General features: G+C 47.0%; 2 protein-coding genes across 3 annotated transcripts; one reads left to right on the top strand and one right to left on the bottom strand.

Annotated features, from left to right (window-relative positions):
- Nucleotides 1-6,215: 6,215 nt before the first annotated feature.
- On the top strand, nt 6,216-14,438 carry LOC144123211 (uncharacterized). 2 transcript variants are annotated; one of them, XM_077656085.1, is made up of 3 exons: nt 6,216-6,391; nt 8,685-9,050; nt 12,825-14,438. In XM_077656085.1, the coding sequence occupies exons 2-3, from the start codon at nt 8,703-8,705 to the stop codon at nt 12,948-12,950; spliced, it is 474 nt and encodes a 157-aa protein (XP_077512211.1). In that variant the 5' UTR covers nt 6,216-6,391; nt 8,685-8,702; the 3' UTR covers nt 12,951-14,438. The 2 variants fall into 2 exon arrangements, with proteins under 2 accessions (XP_077512211.1, XP_077512209.1); XM_077656083.1 differs by having other exon boundaries at nt 12,819-14,438.
- A 5,088-nt stretch (nt 14,439-19,526) lies between these two features.
- On the bottom strand, nt 19,527-24,644 carry LOC144123210 (uncharacterized). The gene is made up of 2 exons (XM_077656082.1): nt 24,509-24,644; nt 19,527-22,354 (listed from the first exon to the last, which is right to left on the bottom strand). Exon 2 carries the CDS (start codon nt 22,339-22,341, stop codon nt 21,355-21,357), a length of 987 nt encoding a protein of 328 aa, XP_077512208.1. The 5' UTR covers nt 22,342-22,354; nt 24,509-24,644; the 3' UTR covers nt 19,527-21,354.
- Between the last annotated feature and the right edge of the window lie 404 nt (nt 24,645-25,048).

The raw sequence follows: 25,048 nt of genomic DNA, 5'->3' as shown, positions 1-25,048 counted from the left end.
AATGGGCGTATCGATGGTCTCCTCAATACTGACCAGGTCCGCTCGTCTGTGCTGTGCGGCCGGCATAAATATAGGACGCTCTCTGTGTATGCGGGTCGAAGATGTGCCCAGTTGCGCGGGGTGCCCTGAGTTCGTTTCTCTCTCACTCTCTTTTCTCCTTTTTGTTTTGTCCGTGTTATTTGGTTTCTCCGGCCGGGACGTCCCGGACTATTAGCGCGTGTGTGAACACGGCCCCCGAATCGGTGTCAGCGCTTGTGAATGGATCGGCCGCATCCCCGCGCAAAAGGCACGCACCGATGGGTTTCCCAGGCTCTGCGCGCAGTCGCCGGTCTCTCTCAGTGAGCAACCTGCGGTTTTGTTTCGAAACGCGGTTACGTCGGCCTCCTATCGAAAGCCCGTTATACTTAGTTGCCCGGGCTGGCAGGTTTTTTTATCTTTTTACATTAACGTTACCGATTGTATTATGTGCCTCTTACGGAGTGCGTTGCTATGCCGTGGGTGAAAACAAACCACAACGGTGGTGGCTGTGTGAACATCTGAAGTTCAGCTACGCTCTAAACAAAAAAAAAACGCCTATACGAGAGTAAAAAGGAGAGTAAGCTCTCCTCTAACTTACTCTTTTCTACAAAAAGGGAATGCGCCACTGAATTTATAGGGAATGTATTACTGAATGTACAGTCAGCGTTGGCAATCGCAGCGGTGAAAACGCGCACGGCAAGAGAGACCATACAGAGCGTGCCGACAGTTGCGGATGCCAATTTTCTATGGATAGGGAGTCGAAAGCGGTGCGATCAGTTTCGGTGCAGTGTCATCTACGAGGCTGTGATTCTATCGCAACGCGATTAGTTAAATTAACGACTGGCCAGTACAAACTCGGCTTCGTGTGCATGATGAATGAACAGCAACACATATATCTATTATATACCAAAAAGTAAAAATGAAAGTGTTTTCTTTTTTAGGTTGATGCCAAACATACATATTTATTCGCAAAAACAGACAACTATAGTAACCAAGAGGGGCGTGCCGGCGTTATTTCTCGCACTGTGGGGCACACACGCCCCAAAAGAAAAAAGTAACAAGAAGATGGGTGTTCAACACGGCCTTTCCGGACATGCGTTGCTTCATTCCATTGCACGTGTTTTATTTTCACCTCCACAGATTTTCGTGACCCCGGAAAGGAAAAGTACGGAAAAAAACGAAAAATACGATAAGTATTATTTTAAAATAATAATTATTATTTTCGGCGGAGAGCCTTGTTTGGCCTAGTTATTTAAAAAATCCTATTTTTCCAATCAGGATTGGAATCAGTGCACGTCGTTTATAATATTGAAAACTCTGTGAATTGATTATCGTTCTCCAACTCAATCAGCGATGTTTTTATCAGAGTAGGCAAGCACACGTCGACAGGTTAGAGTGCTCTCAATAAGGTCGCAATCTTTGAAGGTCACTCAGTTATACCAGTGGTGGTCTCTTTGTTCCAAGCCTGTTCTAGGACGTGTCGAAATTATTTCAGGGAGCCGCACCCTCTGCTTTGGCTGATTAGCTGTGGTGTTCAGCTGCTCGGACTTAGGTGGCTTGCTGAATTCCGATGCAGGCTATTTCCGATGCGGGCGAAAGGGAAGACTGTCGGAATACTGAATCTCGTTGTATTTTTATCCCAAGTAGAAATTAATTCGAAGGCCTCCAGGACACATTTTTTCTCACAACCAGGCGAAAATCGTCATTTAACCGGAAAGCTGCAACATTCGATACAAAATACTCCGACGTCAGCAGAGCAGTGCACCGGCAGCATTTACATGACAGGCCGTTTTCGATTATGTAACAATCATTTACCCAAGTTTTGCCTCTGTATTTTGTACTCTATGCTAAATGAACAATATTTCAATCTTTAAAAAAAAGAGAGGGGGGGGGGGGGGGGCGGGTGGACAGAGTCTGTCTCCTCCTTGTCCTGATTTGTTAAAATCGAAGAATGCCTCAGTTTCATAGTACACCCAGTTGTTTGTTTTTTTCTGAACCAGCCTTTTTTCCGTATCCTTTTACTAAATAAGCACATAGCATGAAAGGAAGGGCACAGAAGCGACACCTTAGTGGGAATTTAGGAGCCTGGCTCATGGGTAGACTTTTCCAACCCTTTATGAAATTTTTATTAGGTGAGAAACTCAATAAGTCCTTACATCAAATCTTGAGCAATAACTGCGACATTGAAGAAGAACACTCTTTAGACCACGGCCGAATCCTAGGACACCTCTTCCCGGGACGACGCGCTTTCCTGCAGCCTGCTTTCCGCCTTTGCTGCGGGCTATCTCTCCAGCTGGCGTTACGAGCGCACACAGACTAGGCCAACTAGACCAACAAAGGACTAATCTCTCCCGCTCCAGCTCGCGGACTCGCCAGTAGTTCGTACGGTTCTGCGGTATGTAGTCACTGCCACTGCTTGGTCCGCTCGGGGCTCGCACACACAAAAAAACAGAAACACTCGCGGAGCTCGTTCCGCCGCTTCTTAGGGGCCACCTAGCCGCGCGCACGACACTTCAACTTAGCACCAGCTTCGCAGCGACATCTATTAAAACAAATGTCCATGAACAATGCAAAACGACCTACTTGAGGAAGTGAAATAGCATCTACGAGCACTGTCGCTTCGCGTACGATATAACCAATGCCTATATGCTGAACCCAATCGGGTGGAAACATCGGCTGAGGACTTTGGAACGCATTCCGAACACTAAAATGGCTTACATTTTTCGAATGGAACAAACATGAGGAAAAGTGTACATTGGCGATATTTTCTACCGCCTTGAGAGGCAAAGTAGCGAGAGTAGGCGAAGTGGAAATCCCCAGACTTTTGAAGCCGCCTGGTCATTTCATCCCTGAACCCAACTTTTGCTAAAAGCCTTGTAAGACGGAGCTAGTAAGCCAAAACCATTGTTCACGGTCACACCAATGTTATATAGTTCACCACTCATCACTGAAGGTCACAGCATTGTTCGCATGGTTAATTTAAGTGCTCTAAGCTAGCGAAGCATTCCTGGATTAAAACCATGCGACTCCGAACTTGCGCACAGCACACTACAAGGACAACGGCCGTAACGATTCAACGGGCTGCGAATAAAGCGCTGTGAATAAACGAGAACGAGGGAGACGCGCAGAGAGAGAAAAATAAAAGAAAGTCCCCTTTTGTCGCTGCAATTAGGGATTTCTCGCCGGCCCGAAATTTCATTCGCTCTAGTTCTCGCGGTGTTGCGCAACGGCGGCACGCGTACAAACCGTCCCCATGTCACGTTTTACGATTTCAGCGTAGAAACGAGGCCAGGAGAGAAGCGCGAACAATGGTCACGGACGTGAACTTTCGCGCCGAGGCCTCCAGTTCGCCCCGCAGAAAGCGGCTCTTTCACTGCACTTGGCCCCACATTGGCTTCGCCTCGGCTTTTCTCGGCTTCGCCTCGTACAGAGCTGCACTGCGTCCACGTTTCGCAATCGGCGAGGCCTTGCCTGTGGGGCTTACCTTCTCCGTTCTGCATTTGCGCGGGAATTGTAATAAAAAGCGCGTTCTCTTTTTTTTTTGCATAGTCTGAGCAGCACCGAATAGATATTTATACTGCCAGGTCCAAAATAAATAAGCAAATGAATTTCCGACGTGAACAATTGATATCGCAGAGTAATTGCATCTCACGTGAAAGCGATGTATAACTTACATCATCTGGTTTATGAGAATGTTTTTTTTTCCAAAAACAAATGGCGCAGTAACTGTCTCACTTCTCCGTGGACACCTGAACCGGGCTGTGAGGGAAGGGATGGAGGAGAGAGTGAAAGAAGGAAGACGGAAAGAGGGACCGTAGTAGAGGGCTCAGGATTAAACTTAACCACCTGGGTATCTTTAACATGCACGCGGGCGGGTAAATGGGCGCAGTGATTGGGAAATAGGACTTGCTGCTGTTTTTCCTATTCATTCCACGCCCCAGCTGAAGGCGAAATGTCGATACTTTGATAAATTGTGCAAAGACATTCAGTGGAGATGAAAAAAATTTTTTAGACACTCCGCTGAAAGTCCACACCATTCGTGGAAAGGATAGAACGACGTTGTTAAGCCCATTATAGATATTAGCTGCGCGCAGTGCTTGCCTGCTGATCCAGCGACCTTGACAGCTCCTCGCTACCGCGGAAGATTCGCAAGGCTGTGTTTTGAAATTGAAAGTTACAATGGCAAAAAGGGAAAGTGACAATGGCAAAGGGGAAGTTACGTTACAATGGCAAAAGGGGACAGTGGGCAAAAAGCTGCGTAATGCAGCTTGAAGTAGCACCCAGTGCTCCAGGAATACATCGACAGCAGTGTGTTTCGCGAACGTCACTCGCCCTTAACTCATTAAATCAGCGAATCAGAATCCTTATATACGCGTCTCGTTGCAATACAAAGAGTGGGAGCGAGCTGCCACCGATAGTAAAAAACGGGCCTTCGTTTCCTTATTGGCTTTACCGCTGATAGCGGTAAGGAATCTACAGGCTAACAAAATTACGGTTTCTAGATATGACTTAAGCAGATGCCAACTATTTGACAAAGATAAAGCAGTTGTCTTTGTGGGAAATGTCATTGAAGTTTCAGTACGCACGTGCTTATGAAAGAAAATTAACGACCAGTCAGACTAAACTGAAATCTAACTGGTTGTCTCCTTTGCTGAAACTTTGTACAAAGGTAGGGCTCTTCCAAGCCATTCGATCCTCTTTTTGAATGGATTCTTCTTTAACGACTCCTTTATATTGCGCAATAGTATTCATATTGTGTTCTTGAATGCAGCTTACTCGCCCTAATTTTACTTCTATCCAACAGTCACAAGGAGAAGCATGAATAAAAAAGAATTTATTAGTAGCCTATATAAACCTATTTCAGGATAGACAACTGTGTTGGCAGCAGCAAGCGAGCCATAGCCAGAAAGCACTAACACGACAGCTTCCTAACTCTACTGGCACAGGGGTACAACAGACATAAAATGTTCAGGTGCGCACTGCGTCGTATGCTGCCGCTTATTTGCATATTCAGATCGCTACCACTTGTAATCGTATGCATAATAAATTCATGCCGTCCTGCATCTGAGCACCTGTCGTGTTTTAATGTACTAACCACTACGTAGCAGTTCACTCAGTCGTCAAAGCGCTCATTTAGCTTTTCAGACTTGTTGACAGAATAAGGGGGGGGGGGGGGGGGGGTGAGTGGCAGTAAGTGCAAGTTGAAGTGAGCATGTATGCGGATTCCTGCCAGTAGGCTGGGCTGGAAGCTAGTCGTACTACCGGTGAGGGCTTAAGTGGAAAGCGCTTAGTTGAATTAATATGAATCAGTGACTTTGACGGAGCGTCCGTTAATTTCTCTGCAGTATGGTAAACTCCGTTCAGTCTACTTCCCGCAGGCGTTACCTTCTTTCTTTTTCATTTCTATTCGAAATTACCCTTTGTGTATGGCGTACTCAGTGCAGGGATAAAGGTCTTAAGTTTCTCTCGCTAGTATAAAAATAAGAAAAATTACAAAAACACTCCCTTAAGGCGCGGGTAAAGTCTTCTGCCACTTCCGGGCGAATTAGGCGTTTTCCCAAAGCTCGCCGCGTCGCCCACCACGCCGACAATTTTCAGCGAACCGCGCCCGACGAGCAGCTTCGCTGGGCGCATCTGCCCGGAGAGCCCGAATCACCGCTTGTATTAGGAAAGAAACATGAACAAAACAAGAACCCGCGTAGCGGCATCTCCCTTCCGCAGCCTCTCTCCCTCTCTCTTTTCCTCGACTCCTAGAAAGGAAGGGAGTATTCACAGTGGCTCCTCTCTCCGCCTTCCCCCCTCGCCAACCTGGACACCTCTCCCCCGGGCTCCGTTAGTTTCTGGGTTTCGCCGTGACGCATACACACACATGCACCGCTACTGGCTTTTTTCGAGGTTGAAAGTTCAAGGCCGTTTGCTTATATAACACAGGTCGCTTCTAGAATGCGCGCTCCGAGCACGCACGCACACACGCACGCAAATACGTGCACATACTTCGCGTCGCATTAAGCAGGCTTTTGTTTTTGCTTTTGGGGCTCTCATCTCCCCCTCTCTCTCCCTTGCACCCAGTCGAACTCGTGGCAGCTGCTCCGGGGAGGAGGAAGAAGTAGTAGAGAGAGAGAGGAGGAGGAGGGAAAGAGTGTGGCCGCTTAAAAGGCCACAGCGTCCGATACCCGGCCCTCCAAATCTGACCGAGAGCTCTTCACGGACGAGACAGTTTTCTGCGAGACGCACGCCCACCTGTTTCTTGGGGGACCGCGCAGCCAGTGATCGGAGGAGAACCCAGCCGGCGTGACCGAAAGGACCGCACAGCAGGATAAGCCACCCCGAGTCCTCACCGAGGATTGTCCGAGACTGTTCTAGGAGCCTACAGGTACGACATTCCCACAGATCTGTCATCGGCTCATGCAACAGTTCTGGAAGTGCAGTTGGCCAGGGGATTGGATTTTTTACGTTCTCGTATCAACCCTAGCAAGTCACCTCCAGAAACCTGTGCTCAAGTAAAAAGCCATTCTTATCGTTGTGTGGTGCATTATGTATGCCATAGCTGGATGTATCCCTTAATATGTAATCGTACAGGCGTACACGATGTACTAGGTTTATGGTACATATTGCCTTCGAATTTTTGCCTAAAGCTTTTCAGAGCTTTTTCGGCATTTGATATGTGTGACAGACAAGGACTTTTCGTGCGTAGACACGGATACATTTGCTCCTTTTCTAAGCTGGTTATGTTCTAAGCTGGTTTCTAAGCTGGTCATGTAAGCTGGTTATGAGAATTCTGTTGCTTTGGCCTCTGGAACTGCGGGGAATCTACTATGACAGTGCTGGCACGGCGTCAGCATTTCAGGCCACGAATATACGTGCCATGTAACACACGACAAAAATGCAAGAACTAAAACCCCGAAACAATGTCGTACTTTGAACAGACTTCACCCCTCGCTTAATAGCCCAATATTTCCGGACTGAACCTGCCTCAAAGTACAGCGATCAATGAGTGCTCGCCTCCAAGCTACTAGTTCATGTATGTGCGGAGAGCCATACAACTTTACCTGACCAGAGAGGCGTGAAAAGGTGGCGACGCGTCACCTAATGCGATAGATGTATATCAGTAGCTTCAGCGCATTTCTGTTTATGTTGTGCACAAAAAATAACCATGCGGGCCCCCACTCAAAACCAACGGCAGCTTTTCTCCGCATTTTTCCGGAACTAGCTTGACCACCCAATACTGAGTTCGGCTTATAAGCGCACCTTTAGTATGTATACCTGTCATCGTTGCCGTAATGTAACAGTATGGCGTAAGCTTAGCCAACGGGGCATGAAAAATCAACTTCCTGGAGCTTGCCAACCAGCTGATCCTATAGGGTATGCTACTTGGAGTGGCGATAACGATATTTCCGGGTTGCAAACTGTTGCTTTGCCTTTCTTTCCTCCTTTCTGGAGAAGGCTGCTAATATATCTCTGAGGCCAACAGACCACAGTTCGTGTATGCTCCTTTAGTTCTGCACGGTAGAGTGCATCAGTGGAAGCAATTCATTCTTAGTTCAACGCTTTTTCTGAAACCTAAAAAGGCACCATACAAAGTCGAAATATTTGCCAAGCTTACGCAGCTTTGAGCAGTACAGCAGTTGCCACATTAAACATAAAAAAAAATGTGTCCACGATGCCACTATGAAACTAAAAAACATCTGGTTCAAACTTCTTTAAAGCTTGTTGGCATTTCTATTGGTGTGCGATTATATAAAACTGCATATCTAGCTGGAGGGGAAGATGGGCGCCTGCGCAGAGCGGCCTTGTGAAAAAAGGCGGATTTGGAACAGCGCTCAGCCAGTGCCGCTAAGCCTAGCTGTCTGTAGCGCTTGTAAGGAAAACGACTAGCTCATTTTTTTTTTCTTACGCCACGGATGATGTCAACGTGCTATTGCTGAAAATTCAAAGCCATGCGAAATGTGGTGGCAGCCAGGGCGACTAGAAGAGCTTATCGCGAATTACTAGTATGTATACGCGCGTTTAAAGTTTTAAGGACCGCAATCTGAACCCTGAAAACGATCCACTGTTCTCCATCAGTTAGACGCTGTTGTATCTTTTGACTGGTAAATCAAGCTAACGCAACAAGTGAGCATCGTTCCTCGGTGTATGTCGCTTTAGATGCACTTGGTCGGTAGGATTGGGTAAGAAGGATTGGCTTGAAATAGTTCGCTCTCCTGTACAAACCATATGTATCAAGCTAAATGTCATTCATTTCGTCCAGTCATTCTGGAGTAAATAAATGCCACAAATTGAAACTAAACGACGCACTCTAATGTGGCTGTACCTCGTAGACCGAAGGAAATGCTCAGAGTTACAGTATTAGCAGGTTATCGATATTACTGCTGCCTCGTTGCATGTGATTATAAAAGGCGAAAAAAAGTCGGCGCTAACCATATAACTTCAGAAGTCACCATGCAGCTTTCGGGGGCCTTCAAATATGCGTGTCGGCACAGGTATCTCCTCTGTCTAAAACTAGAAGGTTGCGGGCGAAATGGGAAATTGTCTGGCTTTTGTTCGACCAATAAAGATTACCGCTGTGGGTGATCCCTGGGCTTCAGAGCATTGAATAGAAGAGTAATGTTTCGGTCACACCAGAGCTTCCACTGTCTATATACCACCCGCCTTATTTCCTCGCGCAGATCCCCTTTCGTGTCGACATGAAGGCCCAGACGCTGCTCTGCCTGTGCGGCCTGTCGCTGGTGCCTCTGCTGCTGAGCATCGAGGCGCGCAGCCTGGCCTCCATCCGGGAGAAGAGTGACGTCGCCGGCCAGGTGACCGGACGCACGGGGGGCATGCTGTCCCGCTTCGAGCCGCTCATCTCGAACATGGTGGTCCCTTTCCTGGTGGCCACCGGAGTCGTCAGCCTGGTGCGCATGGTGCCATCCGTGGTGTCCCAGATTCCCAACGTGTTCGGGTTCGCCAAGCGCCACGGCTACACAGAGCTGCCCCGCGAGGTGCTCGAGATAATGCAGATGCTGGATGGCGCCAACATCAAGTACGACGTGGTGAGTGCGCCGGAAAACCATTTGCGTTCTGTGTCGCGCTCGATATGAGAGTATCGTTGAAAGGGGGGAAGAGGGTGGGGGACATCTAAAATTCCACCTAGTTTCATCTGACGGCGACTGAGTCCCTGTCTTATTATAGGACCAGAATTGATTCGTTATCGAGAGCACAACCTTGAAATAAGATGCCAGCTGTCCCCCTAAAAGATGTAAAATATGTAAAAATGTGCTTTCCGTAGAGTGCTATAATTACGGTAGGTACACTGACGTGTCCTAATACACATTGTCCAAGCGCCTAGTGGTGAGCAAACTAAAAGTACTTCTCACCACAAAAACGAATTGTCAGTCAAGAATTGCAATACATTTCTGTTTCTATTGCGTAATACTTCCGGATAATATATAAAGGAAAGTGCATTTATCACCGTTGTAATTGGTTTTGCTAATGCTCATTAGAAGGGGGAGTTGCTTTTGATTGTGTAGTTACTAAATATCGGCCTTTAACGGCGCTAGGTTTAATCTTTGTTTTAGATTATGGTGCGGCGTGAAAAATAAAGTGCTTGAGTATAAAAGTTCGATAGCCACCCTTCTAAGGCCAGAGTGTAGCATCAACGTCTTATGTTTTATTTTTGTTGCAAATCAAACTATTTTTCAGGACAAGGCAACCTGTAGCTGGGCCCAGTCTGATTCTCCTCCTTTATTTTTATTTGACTCCACTTGCTCGAAGCGGGAGCGAGGCCATTTCTTTTGCTCTAGACTTTAGTTCGTTAACTTAGGGCATTTCAAATTTTTTCCACGCACAACTAGGAAAGGGGGAGGCAAATCTGGCCATCAGCCTCTCTCTTGCAAGAAGTTATATGCAGAGCAAGCATAGTCATGAATTCTAAACGCAGTACCTATAGAAATCTTTACTAAACACTACTGCACAAAAGGGGAGACTAATGGTGAATTCTGCACCAGACCGCACCCTGCAGCACATTTGCACCATATCCACGCCTTCAACAGGCAAGCATGCGATGAATTAAGGTGCAATTTTTATTTTGCGGAGCAATCTTTATTATTGGTGCGAACAGTCCGCGATACAGCAGAATATCAGAGAAGGCGACCCCGAGTCTTCTTTATGTTTAGTTGACAGAGTCTACAGGTTAAAAGAGGAGACATCATTTCATTAAAATCAGCATTTGTTGGTATCAACTAAGGCCAGCTTTGTTATACTTCCGAGGAGGAGGTGAAAAAGAGAGATTTACTTGTAAAAGAAAAAGTTTTCTTCTATTCGTCAACTTACAGTCAATTACTTCACACGCTCGTTTTTTTTCTTCCACAAGAACACATGCAATAGCATAAGTTCCGGTTCTATGTTTCATTTATTTTTCATTGTACTCTCAGGCGCATTCTTACCTCTTATCGTCTCAAAATTCCATTCATCACGTAAGTGCGCTTGCCGAGCGCATACCATTATTGATAGGGCTGTGCTTGTCACTACCAGCCTAAGCAAGCAGTCCGTAAAGAATCTGTCCGTGAAAGGACAACGACTCTTACGCGAATAATGCATCTGAACTCATCCCACTCATCAAGCCGGAAACCTGTATTGTGCTTAGGAACGCAGCTATAATAGAACAATAGCTATTGTAGCGAATAGGTTCCGAAATGGTGATCGCGCGTGTATAGCGACTACACGATTCTCCGATGGCAATGAGTTCAATATAAACACACCCCGTTTCTGCCAATGGCTCATAAAGTGTACCTTGCGCCATTCAGAGCTGGTAGTTCTGACCATGATCGCAGAAGCATGTTTTCGACCTTCGACTCCTTGCTCGGTATGGGCTGACGACTACCATCATCATAACGACGGTCATGGAAGGAAGCGGATAGTCGGAGCGTAGTCACCTTCACAGTAGAATCAAGTGGCAGCCGATGGTAGTCGTCTCTTCAACAGTAACAACAAGCGGCCTTCAACAGGTCAGCAAAAGTATCCGTGTGAGAAAAGGTCCAATACTTTTAGACCCATGCACACACTGTGGCCAATCAAATATCCAAAGGAAGCGCAGTTCACACCATCTGTGAGCTCTTTTAAAGTCGAACGCTGGAGCACAATTCCAGCTCTACATGTTTCACCTTGTGGAATTAAAACAATGCAGCAAGTATTTTCTTGGAAAGAGCACAGCTCGAGCTTTTGTTAAGGGCAGCAGATTAATAAAAACGTGTGAGTACCGGAATGTAAATTCTACCAGTAGTGTTCAATGCGTTCTCTCAGTTTTCAATTGCAGAAACGCACAAATACTAATCTAATTTGAACAAGATCGCACTATGAGCACGTCCACGCTTCTAACTTGCTCTGAGCCTATTTTGCTACTGCTTCTGCTAACAGAAGACGGCGCAACAAGCTGTCAGTACGTGCTTCCAAAGGGAGCAGAGCTATAGCATGGTTCCGTGTGGATGTGGCTTATTTCTCTGCACTGCACTAGTGCTGTGTGAGAAAGCTGCTAATCTTGCCCGCAAGTGCCATTGCTCGGCGCAGGAGTTGCAGTCGGCGCCCTTTCAATCCGGTCTACAGTGAACCTCGCTTTCCTGAATACAGAATATAATCTTTGTGACAAGTATAGCTTGTTACTGGTAAACTATTTCTAACGCTCTGAAGCTTCGTCGGCATCGCAGTCTGTCACAACAAAATACTCTTTGTGTGACTACGGTGACGCCATCGGTTGGAAACGCCATCAACCTTCTTGATCACAGTAATAAAAAACTGTCAATAAAACTCCTCGCTCTAGATAAACAACACCAATATTTAGTAAATTGTGGACGGGGACAAAAATATCACACGAAAATCACAAGAAATCCTGTAGAATCAAAAAGATTTCGATAGCAATCGAGTGTCAAGCAGGTCGCAAGAGTCGGCTTTTCACATCGGTGGTCTGGAGCAACGTGATCATGTTTGGCTATTAATAGTGCGAGCGGTGCGTACAGAAAGAAAATGTGCGACTGATCTTTTGTGGAGAGCGTATACAGTAGCAGCAAGTAAGGAAATAAGTGCAGTGTATCAAGAGCCGCGTTCAAACGACAGAGAGCCTTCTTGGCTTGGACACTGCTTTGAACGTCAACATCGCGATGCGGCGGCTACCATTTTCTTTAGGAACCCTCTCACTAAGGGGACCATCCAGCTTGACGGTCTGAGTCTGTGATATCGTACATGGGTCTCAGTCCCATCATCTGTTATCTGTACTGCGAGAAAGCTCTGACGTCGATTTTCGGAAAAGCTCTTCCCTGAAAGTGCAGCAATTGCATCAAGCTGACGTTTCTGTTTGCGATCAGAATGTGCTGCTCATATTGGGTGCCACTAACACGACAGTTATTGCGAACTGACAACACCATAGCGTAACACAGCAAAACGGCACAAAACCTTAGAAATGTTTTGCGACCGTCTTTTCAGAGGTAGAGAGCCGGAGGCGCTCATTACTTCCACACACACAAAAAAAAGAACTTTTGAAACACAGACACGCGACTAAAACACAACGCGATTGATTTCATGCCTATATAGGCGATATCTTGAAAAGCCCTTCACTATAAGTACGTCACGAACTAATTCGCAATCCAGCAACCTACTTCAATATCAATGTGCCTTGCTGAGCATCGATAATAGAGTATGTAAGACAGGAAGCTAGGTTATGTTGTATCGTTCACACGAAGAACAATATTTTTTCTTCGGAGAGCGGTGCTGAACTGATGTATTTACCGTGTGCGCTCACCTTTCTCTTTCTATCTCTCTCTCTCACGCAGCAACAGCAGCCCCAGCACCACGCGTACCACACCACCAACCAGAGGTACCCCCTGTACCACCAGCAGCAAATCTACAAGGCCGCTGCCGCCGCCGCTTCCAGCAGCACCAAGCCACAGAGCCAGCAGGGCTGAGCCTGTCTCTCCCATTGGACCCGAAACCGGGCAGAGAACCCACAACGGATGCGATCGACATAGCGAGGCCTTGGGCGACAGGAAGAAGGAGGCGAAGCATCAGGATGCGAACAGGGGCATTCTCGAGTCACGTCATTCTGTAGCTTCGAGCACAGACGACGCGACTCGCACGAGCTCACTTCATGTCTGAAGTGTGACTTGGTAGTGTTTCTCATCTACTCTGTAACTTCGGCTGGCCGAAAGAGGAAAGAGTTTTAGCTCATTGAGGGCGATCATGGGGCTGTGTGAATTCAAATGGCCACCGCGTCTTACACAAATGCCATTGAGCATTACAAGGACCAGTACAAAGTAACAGAGCTGTTTGTATGTAAGAAAGGTGAATGCAAAGTTGTCGCCATGGTAACGGTTGCGCTAGCCTTTATTCTCAACGCTCCTACGCAGTAGGCTTCTTTGGGTTATGAAGGATGTCATGGCTTAGTGACGCGTTTCGTGGGGCTGTTAATAGCGCTGGATGGCTACTTGTGGAGGGAACTGCGTAGTGTAGTTGTCTTTATTATGTCAATGAAGCGATGCCGGCTGTCTGCTTCGAGAACCTGAATGTCCTCACGAAATAATTTCTCAGGTAGAAAGTCGCAACAACGAATTCCCTGGCTGGTCCGTCATCCCATCACCTTTAACAAACATAACAACGAGTCACGTTTCTTTATTGCTGAGTGTAAATCTCTTGTGGTCGAGAGTTGAGTAACCCAAACTGCGTGACTTTGGATGCCTGGCTACTTATCATACATTTGCGTGTGTAGCCAGCGTTGGTCTTGCTTGAACACGTATTCATTCTGCCATGTAAGCTTCATTTTGTTTGCAGGTAGCCTCAAGTTTCGAACAGGGCGTCTGCCTTTACGACTACTGAAAGTGCAGAGCACTTTACATGCTTCGTAACGCAGATGTCATGCGAAATGGACCCCGGTTGTATCCATTGGATTCATCCCGGTTGTATCCAATGGACACGATAGGCTCTGACATGGAAGCATATACAGGAGCATGCCAGTCAAGCTGAATTGGTTTCGAGAGCACACAGCAGGTTAGGGGTTGATGGTAACGCATAGTGTTATTAGACTGGAGCAGGTCGCATGTTTCTATGTATACAACACACTGTCAGCGTGAACGATGTGTGAAGTTAAAGTGCTTCCTAAAGCTAGCCAGGCTATTAGTTCTCATTGAAGCTGCTCTTCTTTTATTTTATTTTCGAGCTCTGTGTCAGCTGTGCTGAAATCATGAGAGCGCTTTGTTTGTCAGTGACGTCACAAGTACCTTCGTAATCCCACCGTCCGCAGTCATAAGTGAGCGGTCGCGTTTCTTTTTGCTCTTTCTCTCTCTCTCTCTGCATTATTGTTTTATTTTGTGCTGTCTGTCGTTGTAAATAGTTGTCGTTATTTATTGCACGCGAGTAATGCAGCAATAAAGGTTTCCTAATCAAACGTGTGGCCTTGTGCCGACTTTTTGGGCTTCCGCGCGCCACCTTCATTGAATAAAACAAAAACTATGAACTTCGTTATGTTTCCGAGTGCTGCTGTCTGACCAGGTAAGTTAAAAAAGTAACAGTAAATATTCGTTTTTTACAGCTGAGAAACGAAAAAATATCATAGCTTGCGTGTGTGTTTGTTTCGTTATTTCATGTCATTATTTCATACAAACATACAGTGCATAATTAGGATGCAAAAAAAGTCGTGCAGAAAAGGTCCCGAAGTGCATGACTGTAGTGTAACCTCTAATAACAAAGTAAAAACCGGAAAAAATGTGCGACTGCAGCATAAAGGGCTAGTAGCAAAACTGAAAACGCATCAGCAGTGTAAAAAATTTATGAACGAATAAGATAAAATTTGGTAAACAGCTTTCAAAGCAGACAAATGCAGATGTGATGAGCACGAACTGAAAAAAACATAATGAAAATACATAAACACCAACACAAGCAAGCTTTAAAACAGAAGTGCAATAGCAGCATTTGAAATAAGAATAAATAAGGCAGGGATCATTTATTCACATCGCACAAATTAAAAAAAAACGATATAATATATTTTGAAACAAAGTAAAAGATGTCAAAATCACGTCAAAAAAAAGTCAAGATGTCAAAGATGTTTCACATTAACTAAAAAAGTAACTTAATATTTGAATATCGCTTGGCAGAACAGAAATATAAACGCCATTTTTTATTATCCAGCTTACTCGATCATACATATTTTATTCGTTAGTCCTTCAGGGTGTGCGTTTTTTATTGGTGAAGTGAGGAAAGTGGTAATTAAAGGCTAAATGCAGCATGAACGGAGCACTGCCCTGGATTCATGCTAGAATTAAGTCTGAATACACACAAAGTCGCACGTAGGAAGCGCAGGCATATATACGTCATAAAACTGATGGTAGCTTAAACGCCTGAGTAAAAATGAGCAAGAGGAACAATGATTGCTTGCCAACGGAAAGTTAATCGGCAGTTTATCTTACGTATGCAATCAACGAGAACAAACATTGTAATGTTTTCCTTTTTTGCCAGGGTAAGAGACACCGATCAAGCCTATCAGAAAACATTATTTTAGAATATGCATTAGAAAGCTAATGTTTATATTCTGGTTTCACTTGTGTGGAATAATGGTGTCGAAAGGAACATATGATATCAAAGTTGTACCAATCTGACAAAACTCGAAACTTGTCGGTTCGATACCATCAAGCTTGCTATTCTTCACCGTATTCCTTTTTTGTTGTTGTTGGTATTTCGAGTTAAGAGGTAAGCATTCCAAGTTACAGCCTATATACTCGTTGCGAATAGCGATAGCACTGCTTGGTGCAGCCTCTGCATGGCGCATTTATTCTATGGTATAGGCAGCATTGGATGTGTCTGTGCAGCACATTTTGCATTTTGTCAGTGACGTTACGATGAAAAACACACATTATTGCTTGTAGAAGTTTTCCGCCTCTGATGAAAACACAGGCACCTCTAAGCGCTAAAAAAAAAAAATCAGGAAATAAACACGGCTAAAAGTTCTCTGCTTTCAGCATACCGGAGCTGATTAAGACTTTTTCAACGAACAATACCTGAGTCATCTTGGGCAGGTCTGTTACTGAGAAATATGCGTGCGAGGCCAGTTCGCTAATTTTCAGTATGTCAACGCGTGCTACACACAGTTCTCGTCTCTTCTTTTAGTTCTGTTTACATTTGGGAAAATAAAATGTGAGAAACACGCCTATATAAAGAACGCCGCCAAAAAAAAAAGCTGGCGAAGCTAGGCTGCGGCTTAGTTGAGCCATTCGGCTAAAGCCGTCGTCTTCCCTCACTTTTCTTCGCCATCTTCTTTCTCTTCTTCTTCTCTTACTCTTGGCTTTGCTTGGCTCTTGTTTGGGTACGCTTTGGCTTGGCTCCGATCCCCTTGGGCACCAAGCCAAGTCAGCTGCCCCTACACGCGCATCAGTTAAACGATGACTTAGTGTGGGCTCTCATTGAAGTCTCACGTCGTAAAAGGTAACCAAAAGCATCTCCTCTGTATTGAACTAGGGACAATTTCCGCCATAGCTAACAGAGGGTTTTGGCATAGTGCAATACGTGATACGCTACTGCGATCCACTTCCGAGGGAAGCTATCAGTTCTCGAAAGGTAAAAAAGGGCCGCGATCGAGTTTTACGCACAGTGCGTATCGGAAGTTTTTCGACGGCGGAACTAATATCCGACCCGACGATGGAACGCTCGGTCAAAGACATTTTTCCCGAGCATTTGTCTCCAGAAGAAGCCGAGCACCAGGCCGGGGCGAAAGCTTGGACACATTATAAAATCGGTGGTACCCGGCAACACAGGGAATCGAATCCCGCACGCCCCGCATACGATGCGGATGCTGAAACCACTAGGCCACCACTGCGGTGAAAAGAGCCACAAATGGGACCTACCGCAACAGCGACTCAAAAGAGCAAGTAACTAGGCAGATCGACATCAACGTAACCCCATGGGTTTATTAGATGCCCAGCGTGATGCACGCCAGATTACATGACGTTCAGCGCGCAGTTACTGACCTGCACGTGGTGGGTCGACGGGGGCTTCGGAGTGCGGGTGGCACGTCAGAGGCATGCAAGCCCCCGTGATTGCCAGTTGCGTCGTCAGGCCGACGTCACAGCTTGAACTGCTATTTTGCCTCTATGCTGTTCTGTCGCCGCACAGACTTTTGTCTGGTCTAGTTGACGTATCCCCTTCGCGATGAAATTTATGAACAGTCGTAATAATGACGCCAGGTGTCCCCGGGCGGCGCCTTGAAGACAAAGAAGTGAGACACGTGTGTTTTTTGCAGCTGGGACACTGCTTGATTCCTTACGGCCTTTTTGATTCTGCAACCCATTTGTGACATTTTGTGGTGGAGGTGCTGGATGAATTCCTCGGCGTCTGGCGTGAGCGCCTGGTCGCCAGGGGTGCACGGAAACATGGCGTCGAGCATCGATTGGACATCACGGCCGTAGACGAGGCGAAACGGCGTAAATCGAGTCGTTTCTCGATTCGCCGTGTTGTAGGCAAACGTCACATATGGGAGGATCTCGTCCCAAGTTATGTGCTGTACGTCGACGTACATTGCGAGCATGTCTGCTAAGGTTTTGTTGAGGCGTTCCGTGAGCCCGTTTGACTGCGGGTGGTATGCAGTAGTCTTGCGGTGGTTCGTGTGACTCAGCTGGAACACCTCGTGCATGAGCTGCGCTGTAAACGCGGGGCCCCTATCGGCGATGAGCAAAAGGCTGCTTTCGCAGTGCTGCGCCGCATCACGGATGTGACGTATGAAGTCCTCCCCGATGGCACTCTGCCCAGTTCGCGCCGTAGACCGCAGCCTGAGGTCGTGCACGTACTGCGTATGAAGCCGTACTTTACGCAGAGACGGGCACCTCGTTCGCTCCAAGTGCGCCCACGTTTTTGCGTCCTTTTTTTGGAGGGGGGGGGGGGGAATAATGCCTCCAGGTGTCTCCGGGCGGCGCCTTGAGGAAATAGAAGTGAGACGCGCGTGCTTTTTGCAGCTGGGACACTGCTTGATTCCTTGCGGCCTTTTTGATTCTGCAACCCATTTGTGACAATATGCAGTAGCCTAATTAAATCACCGTTCTTTGCTTATGCAAGTCAGGTTCAGTGTGACAATTACTTGATCAATAATTAATCAACAAGACAAGAACCTGTGAAGATTTTTAAAAAAATCACCCGGTATAATCTAATGCATGCGGCACGCTTGTGTAATTTGATGCACACAGTCGAACTCTATTATATCTAACCCGGATATTTCGAATTATTGGTTATATCGGACACACAGATAATCCCCTTGAAAATTCTGTGTAAAAATATAGGAAAGTCGCGCAGTATATTGAACTGCAATTTCAGCGATCGTTCGATATATCGAACTGCGGGCTGCGCCCCTCCAAATGGCTCTTCTTCTAACGATTCTCTTCAATCTCTTTTTGTGCGCGGATTCTGGTCGGCTGCGCGGCCTTCGGTAGCTGCTGGAAGCGCTAGCGCTACCAACCGGTGTGACAAGGGGAACGCAGGGCTCGAGATGGCCTTCAATCTCTTGCACATATATTCATTTTTCCCGCCAGGTCGCTCTCATGCGGTGAGCCCAAACTTACTAAAGGCTAGCGGCAGCTCTTGCCTGCCGTGCATCGCTGCCAGCGGCTTTGCGGACATCAACTGCACCTTAATTTAAATGACCAAATACTGTATTCGTGGTCCACACGCAGCAGGATTAAAATAAAACTTTATAGAAAGTTATATTACTGTGTGGGCTTGTTTCTTTCATATGTTCACGAATGAAGTTCTTCTCTTGGCATGCTTATTTAAAGCGTTGTCCTTTGCAATGAATTAAAGCTAGGAAAACTACACCGACCTTTATTTTGACGAAGAAAGTTGCAGAAATGTAAGATGCTATAGACGTCCCCCCACTCAGCCTCACCGTCCAAGAGTCACGCATAATTCTCCTCCTGTCCTAATCAGTCATTCTTTTCATAATCGCGCAGGCAGCACTGCCCACTATTGTTCTCAGCAATAACTTATGGAACACGTTAAGAGCATGTTGAGGTCGCACTGTGTCCCGTGATAATCACCTCTGAATTCTTATCACGTAATTTTTGTTTTAGAGTTTTCTTTTTTTAGCTCCGGAGCACTTAAAACCTCTCATCTCAGATTTCGCCAATGTTCGCCGGAAGCCTCTCTCCGTGATCTGGGTCTCACAAGCCCCACCGGCGGCAGCACCTGCCATCGCAGGGCAGTGGCGCATCGCTTAATCGCTTCACCACAGCGCCAGTAATGATATCGGGAATACCAGCCACCTATTTATGTGAGTAGAGAATCACCAATTCCGGGAATTCAGTTTTTATCGTTCAAGGAAGTACATCGTAATTTGCAGCATTCAAAAGAGGTCGTCCGACAGTAATCAGATTTGTGTATGCTTCATCATTTCCATTGCTTTGTTCGATATGACTGAGACAGCGAGCCGCGTCGTCGGCTTAATACCCCTCGGTGACCGGGCAATGCGTCTAATATCACTCAGTCATTGCTACTTCGCAGGTAAAAGACGAAGGAACAAACATATAACACTGTGCTCAGAAAAATAAGTTTATTGCAAAATAACACAAATAAATAACGCATCAATATACAATAAGACTATTCGCCGAAGATTATTGAGTTTCGCGGGCGCCTGTCTAGGTACAGAAGCATGAATCACTTTCAAAAAGTGCAGGCGGTGACTTGAGTCCCGGGAAATGTTCAAACAAAAAGGAGACCAGTGAGCGAAAATGGGTTTCAGGAAAACCACGGCTGTCCACCGTTACTTATTCTCAGCCGCGGGTCATCAGCAGTATCCTTACGTGCGCCCCGTTTGTGGATACTGTGCATCGATATCCGATCGAATTTATTCCCAATAATTAGCATAAGATGAAGCATATAAATTTCATCCACCATTTTTTTTTTTTGGGGGGGGGGGGTCTTTATCGGTGCATTTTCTTTCTTGACCTTGTTTGTTCCTATAAACTTCTCCTGCAGCAACGAGCAAACGCCGGGAAATGATCAGGAGGTTGGCGTGGACTCTTCAGAACTCTGCAGGCCTTTAATTTTTTTTTTTCATGCAACCACTGGCGAGTTACCATTTTCCGCTTTCTTTAGGTATTAAATAATGTCAATGAGTGCTCAAAAGTGAGCCTTCTTGGGAACTTTTCCAATATATCTAGTTCAACGATCTTTTTTCTAATGCACTCCTTCGTAAACTGACCATTCACTAGTCATCCGAACTCTGGAACAACCTGAATAAACTATGAAAAGTAAAGAACCAGCCAGCTCGTGCTGCCGTCTCTTCAGAGCAGACGACAGGGAAAAAGAAGGCAGAAGGCGGCTCTGCAGGAGGCTGGAGGGCTGCTCCATATGCAATCAGAATTTTATAGGTCGCTCCGCGGCTTTACGGAGCTTACCGACCCGATCAGTTGGTCAGTTCCTCCTTACACGAGCACGCAAAGGGCACTGCGCGTTATTAGGGTCGCATTGGCTTGGGCTTAAATTTTCAGTAGCTAAGCAGTTCAAATTCCACAACTCTGTGCTATCTCATATTCTTCTTTAGCGATATTCAGATATACCAGAACTGTCATGTCACTGAGGGAGCTTGCACGCATAGAGGATTTGCGTCAGTGAAGACGCCGCTATTGGGTCGCTCTCGTTTGAACAGCGCGGTCATTGACCAGACAGCGAGACGGGTTGAGTGGGATTCTTGAACCTCGCACTGAGCTGGATTATGTACATTGCAGGAGCAGCCAATAGCTCGTGAAGAACCAGTCAAGTCGTCGGCAGTCACCCCTGCCGCTGCACCTGACATCCTCAATCTACTTCAGGATTGAAGCCTTTCTCTGCTGCCGATGAATCTGATAAAACACGCTGTTGAAGAATAGCGACTTCATAAAAAAAAAAAACCTCCGTGAGCAGCAGTGTGAGTAGGTCGTACAGCTCAAAATCTGGTACCTGAGAGTGCGTGCGAGATGCGTATCCATCGGTAATTCTCTACCGAGGTTCGTGCTAGTTACTGCACTACCTGTCAGGCCTGGCTTCCTTTGTCTCTTGAGGGGAGAGGATTGAGAGCTAAGCCCGGAACGAACGCCACATGGGTCAGAAGTAAAATTTATACCCCTCCCAGAAACGCAACTCATTCAACATGCCCCTATAATCACATCTCAGCAGGTGTCTCTACAGACAATCTGCGTTCTTATCCACTGTTTGATCAATGCATCCGACAATTCGCAGCTGTTTCCGCCCTTAAGGTTTCAACCTCTCCAATGCGGCAGCTAGGAAAAGTTTTTACAACAGTAAATATTGATGTGCGGCAGTTTAAAGCGTTTTCACGGTAAGTGGCGGTCTTGAATACGTTTACTTTGGCACCCCGAAATCGTGGGTTGCCTTGGCCAGCTTGCCAATGAGTTCATTGATGGCAGGCACCAGATTCGGATTAACGGGCTGTTTGGAGTCACCTTGCGCGTCCCCGTTCAGTGACTTAGCCGCCCGGTACTGGTTCGGGTAAGCCGCCCCGTATGTGGTGCTGTACGGGAAGGCCGTGTACACGCCCGGATAGTTGAAGAACCCGAGTCCAGACATGAGCATGGCCGCCATCCCACCCAGAAAGATGAGTGAGCCCATGGCTGCACCGCCCACAGCGAGGGCCTTAGAGACAGCGCGGACATCCATCCGGAGGCTCTTGGAGAGCTCGTCGGCCACCCTGTTTGTGGCCGCCGCGATGTCGGTGACGTTCATGTTGCCAAACGACATCGGGAATCCACCGCCACCTCCGAGTCCCACGAGAGAACTCAGGATGCTTCTGGCGTCGGGAAGACCACGCGGGGCCTTGGGCATGCCGTTGAAGCCTCCTGGAAACGGACCGTGGTGTATGGGCGGCAGGCCATTGATGCTTGCAGCGGCGCTGTCTCCAGAAGCTCCAGGAAAAGAGGCGAACGTGATGGCCTTGCCTTGGCGAGGGACGAAGGTGATCGTGTCCTCACCTCGGGTAGCACTTGCGCCGTCGCTGCTGCTACCACTCGGGAATGAGACAGATCCTCCACCCCCGCTGCCGGATGCAGACGTGGGCGTCGAGCCCGTTTTTGCGGGCTTCGAGCCCGGGAAGTTGACGGTAGAGCCGGAACTCATGGAAGGCGCCGTGTCGTGGTCGCCGTACATGTCGTCTTCTTCAGAGAACCGGGACAGTGTAGCTCCGGACACAATGTCCCGCCTTGGCCCGTTCGACGAAGGAAAGACTGTTTTCGAACCGCTGCTGGGTCCCGGGAAGGTTGTGAGGACCCCCACCGTCAGCTGAAGGAAAGCGCACAGGGCGAGGCCCACCATGGCGGAGTCTGGACACTTCATGATCCTTGAGAGCCTAGAAAAGTGAGGAAAGGTGAAACGGTATGGTCTGAAGGCACACATTCGTAACTTCCAAAAGTTGTTCAAAGTTGTCTCGTTTCATTTGCGCTGGACACATTTATCACGCGCTACTTTCAAGAGGCAATTTTTATATACATTCGTATTTCGGAACATACAGTCGAAAGGGCTTGGCAGCGGGCCATGCGCATGTTCTCATCACGACAGATTAAAACCTACAGAAAACTGCTGCTCGTTCGGAGGTCGCGGCTTCGAATCCCACAGATGGCGTGTGGTTGTTTTATTTCATGCTTTTTAATTAATAATCTTTCAGCCACAAAATAATGGTACGGGTAATTTCCATAAATCTAAAACCACAAATTAAAAATAATAAAAACATAGAAAGGTCAATTTCCTTGCCTTTCCTATGTTTCGATGACTGTTGGCGTTCGTTCGTATACTGATTGTAAGCCTTCTTGTCAACATGCCTCTGTAATGGTCGCTGGTCAAGGAATGCGAAAATAAATGTTTCAAAACTGCACTACTAAGAACGCCTACGCTTTCGGTTCAAGTCTGTCAAGTGAGCGCGTTCAGAAAGGAATGTGTTTCATCTCTTATTTTGTTTGTAGCAATGCATCGTGAGCCTCTTATGTTCCAGCCTAGTTACTACCTTCATCCTAAAGCACGGTGCCTCAACTGAGCAATATCTCATTTGTGTCACCGTGTTTCTTTTCATATTTTTGCCGCAAAGATAATTTCGTCCGCAAGCAGTCAGAATCATGGGCACCCTTTCATTAGATATGCCAAGTTGCGTATGCAGCTCCGGGGCGACAACAATGGAAACTCTGGGAGCTTTCATCCGCATCACTTTTCCTGTGTAATACTGTCAAAAGCAAATGGGCCCCGGTAAAGTGTCAGTTGTAGCGAAAGAATTGCCGTGCATTTCTTTACTTCCGCCCCGACCTTTTTCTCACTTTGGTTGCTGATGATGACAATGGATTTTTATACCGCGAGGGCATCTGTGGCCCGAGAGCGCCATGACACAAGGTGTTTTCTACTACTCAAGATAGGGTCAAAGGCAATTTTTTCAAGCTTGGCACGCTATATAAGACGAGCCAAGGGAAGGCTTGTATCCATTGTATCAGCGATGGGTATACGGCGGCACTCGGGATCGAACCACGCACCTCCCGCATGTGAGGCGGGTGCTCAACCACTTCGCCACCGCTGCGGTCACTGTAGTTGCATTCGTTTCGTTCTGTAAATGTCGCGGTAAACTTTACTTCCTCCTAAGCTATGCTGGAACTTTGTCTTAGGATTGGCCCGCCACCTTTAGGATGTGCTAATGGCAGCTCATAGAATACTGATTCACCGTTAACATTGCTAACTGGGGGAAAAATTTTCTTTCCTGTAAAAAGGCGGGGTTCGTTTATAGCCGTTGGGCGCTACGCTAATTTACAGTGCCTTGAAGAGATCAGAAATTATAATCATGCTTAGCTTTTCTTCTGCACTTTAAAATTTTAGCAGCCTGGAAGGTACTAGCGTAGCGCCCAAAGGCTGTAAACGAGCGCCACCCGTCAAGCTTAACTTTTATTCAGCACTTCAATGAAGGTTTTACCAGAATGACTCAATCGCCACCTGAGCTGTAGCCGCTAAATCGAGATGATATTCCCGTAGTAACTGGCTAGGCCGAATTGAGCGTAATCAAGATTAGGCTCCGCCGCACGGCACTAACGCCCTTATCAGATGCCTATAATATAGCCTGGGAACTTTTGAAAATTAGTAAGCGCTTCTGGGAGGCGCTCGGTCTAGTTGAGTGCACTAGACAACTTGCGGCTGAGAATGTGTGGAGCTCAACAACCTCTTTAAGGGTGCATTAGTGCAGAAACGCCATACGCCTAGCCCAGTTTGGTACCTAATTCAGTTACCTTTTGACTACCAATACGACGCTCTTTAAGTAGTCCGGGAAGTCTAACTCAACTGAATCGACATGCTGCCATTACAACGATGGCGTGGTAAGAACCATATCCCCTCAAAACAACCAAGTCTGATTTTCTTCGAAGGAGGCTTGCTCTAAAGAGTATACAATCGACTTCACAACCATGGCGGGAGCATGTAGCTGTGGCCTGAACTCCTTGCTGGCGCTGACGACTCACGTCGGCAGGTCAGTACTTACTTGTCCCGGTCAAGCGAAGCACAAATCGTCCGAACGAAAGCGAGCGACGACTAGACGAGTAGGACCAAAAACCGTTGTCCCAGCTCCGCTGTACGAAGCCGCCACCAACTCCGACCACACCGCAGTAAAGACGTTCACTCGCCTTTCGCGGGAAGGGACGGCACCATTCACTTTTATATCCCACCGGGCCCGAAACGCGCTCCGCTCCAGGCGAGGAGGCATCACGGGAAAGGAAAGGACTAAATGAAAAGTAAGGCAGCCAGCCACGCGGGTGCACTTGACCAAAAGGAGAGAGGAAGAACGCTATTTGTGTGTGCGTGTGTGGTGAAAATGAATGCAGAGAACAAGGAGAAGAGAGCCAGGACTCTCTCTCTCTCCTTTAGCCTCTCTGCCCAGAGACTGAGGCAGCAGCAGCAGCAGGAGTAGCGGGTGAAGCGGTTCATTTATTAGTCAGCGGCCGCTGGAGAGGCCTCCACTCTTCGTTTTTTTTCTTCCTGAGCGGGCAAACAAGGCTTGGCCGCAAATCTGGGTCAGTACAGT

This window comes from Amblyomma americanum, chromosome 3 (genome assembly GCF_052857255.1).
Source record: "Amblyomma americanum isolate KBUSLIRL-KWMA chromosome 3, ASM5285725v1, whole genome shotgun sequence".
Classification (NCBI taxonomy): Eukaryota; Metazoa; Arthropoda; class Arachnida; order Ixodida; family Ixodidae; genus Amblyomma; species Amblyomma americanum.
This window is presented reverse-complemented; position numbering and strand designations above follow the sequence as displayed.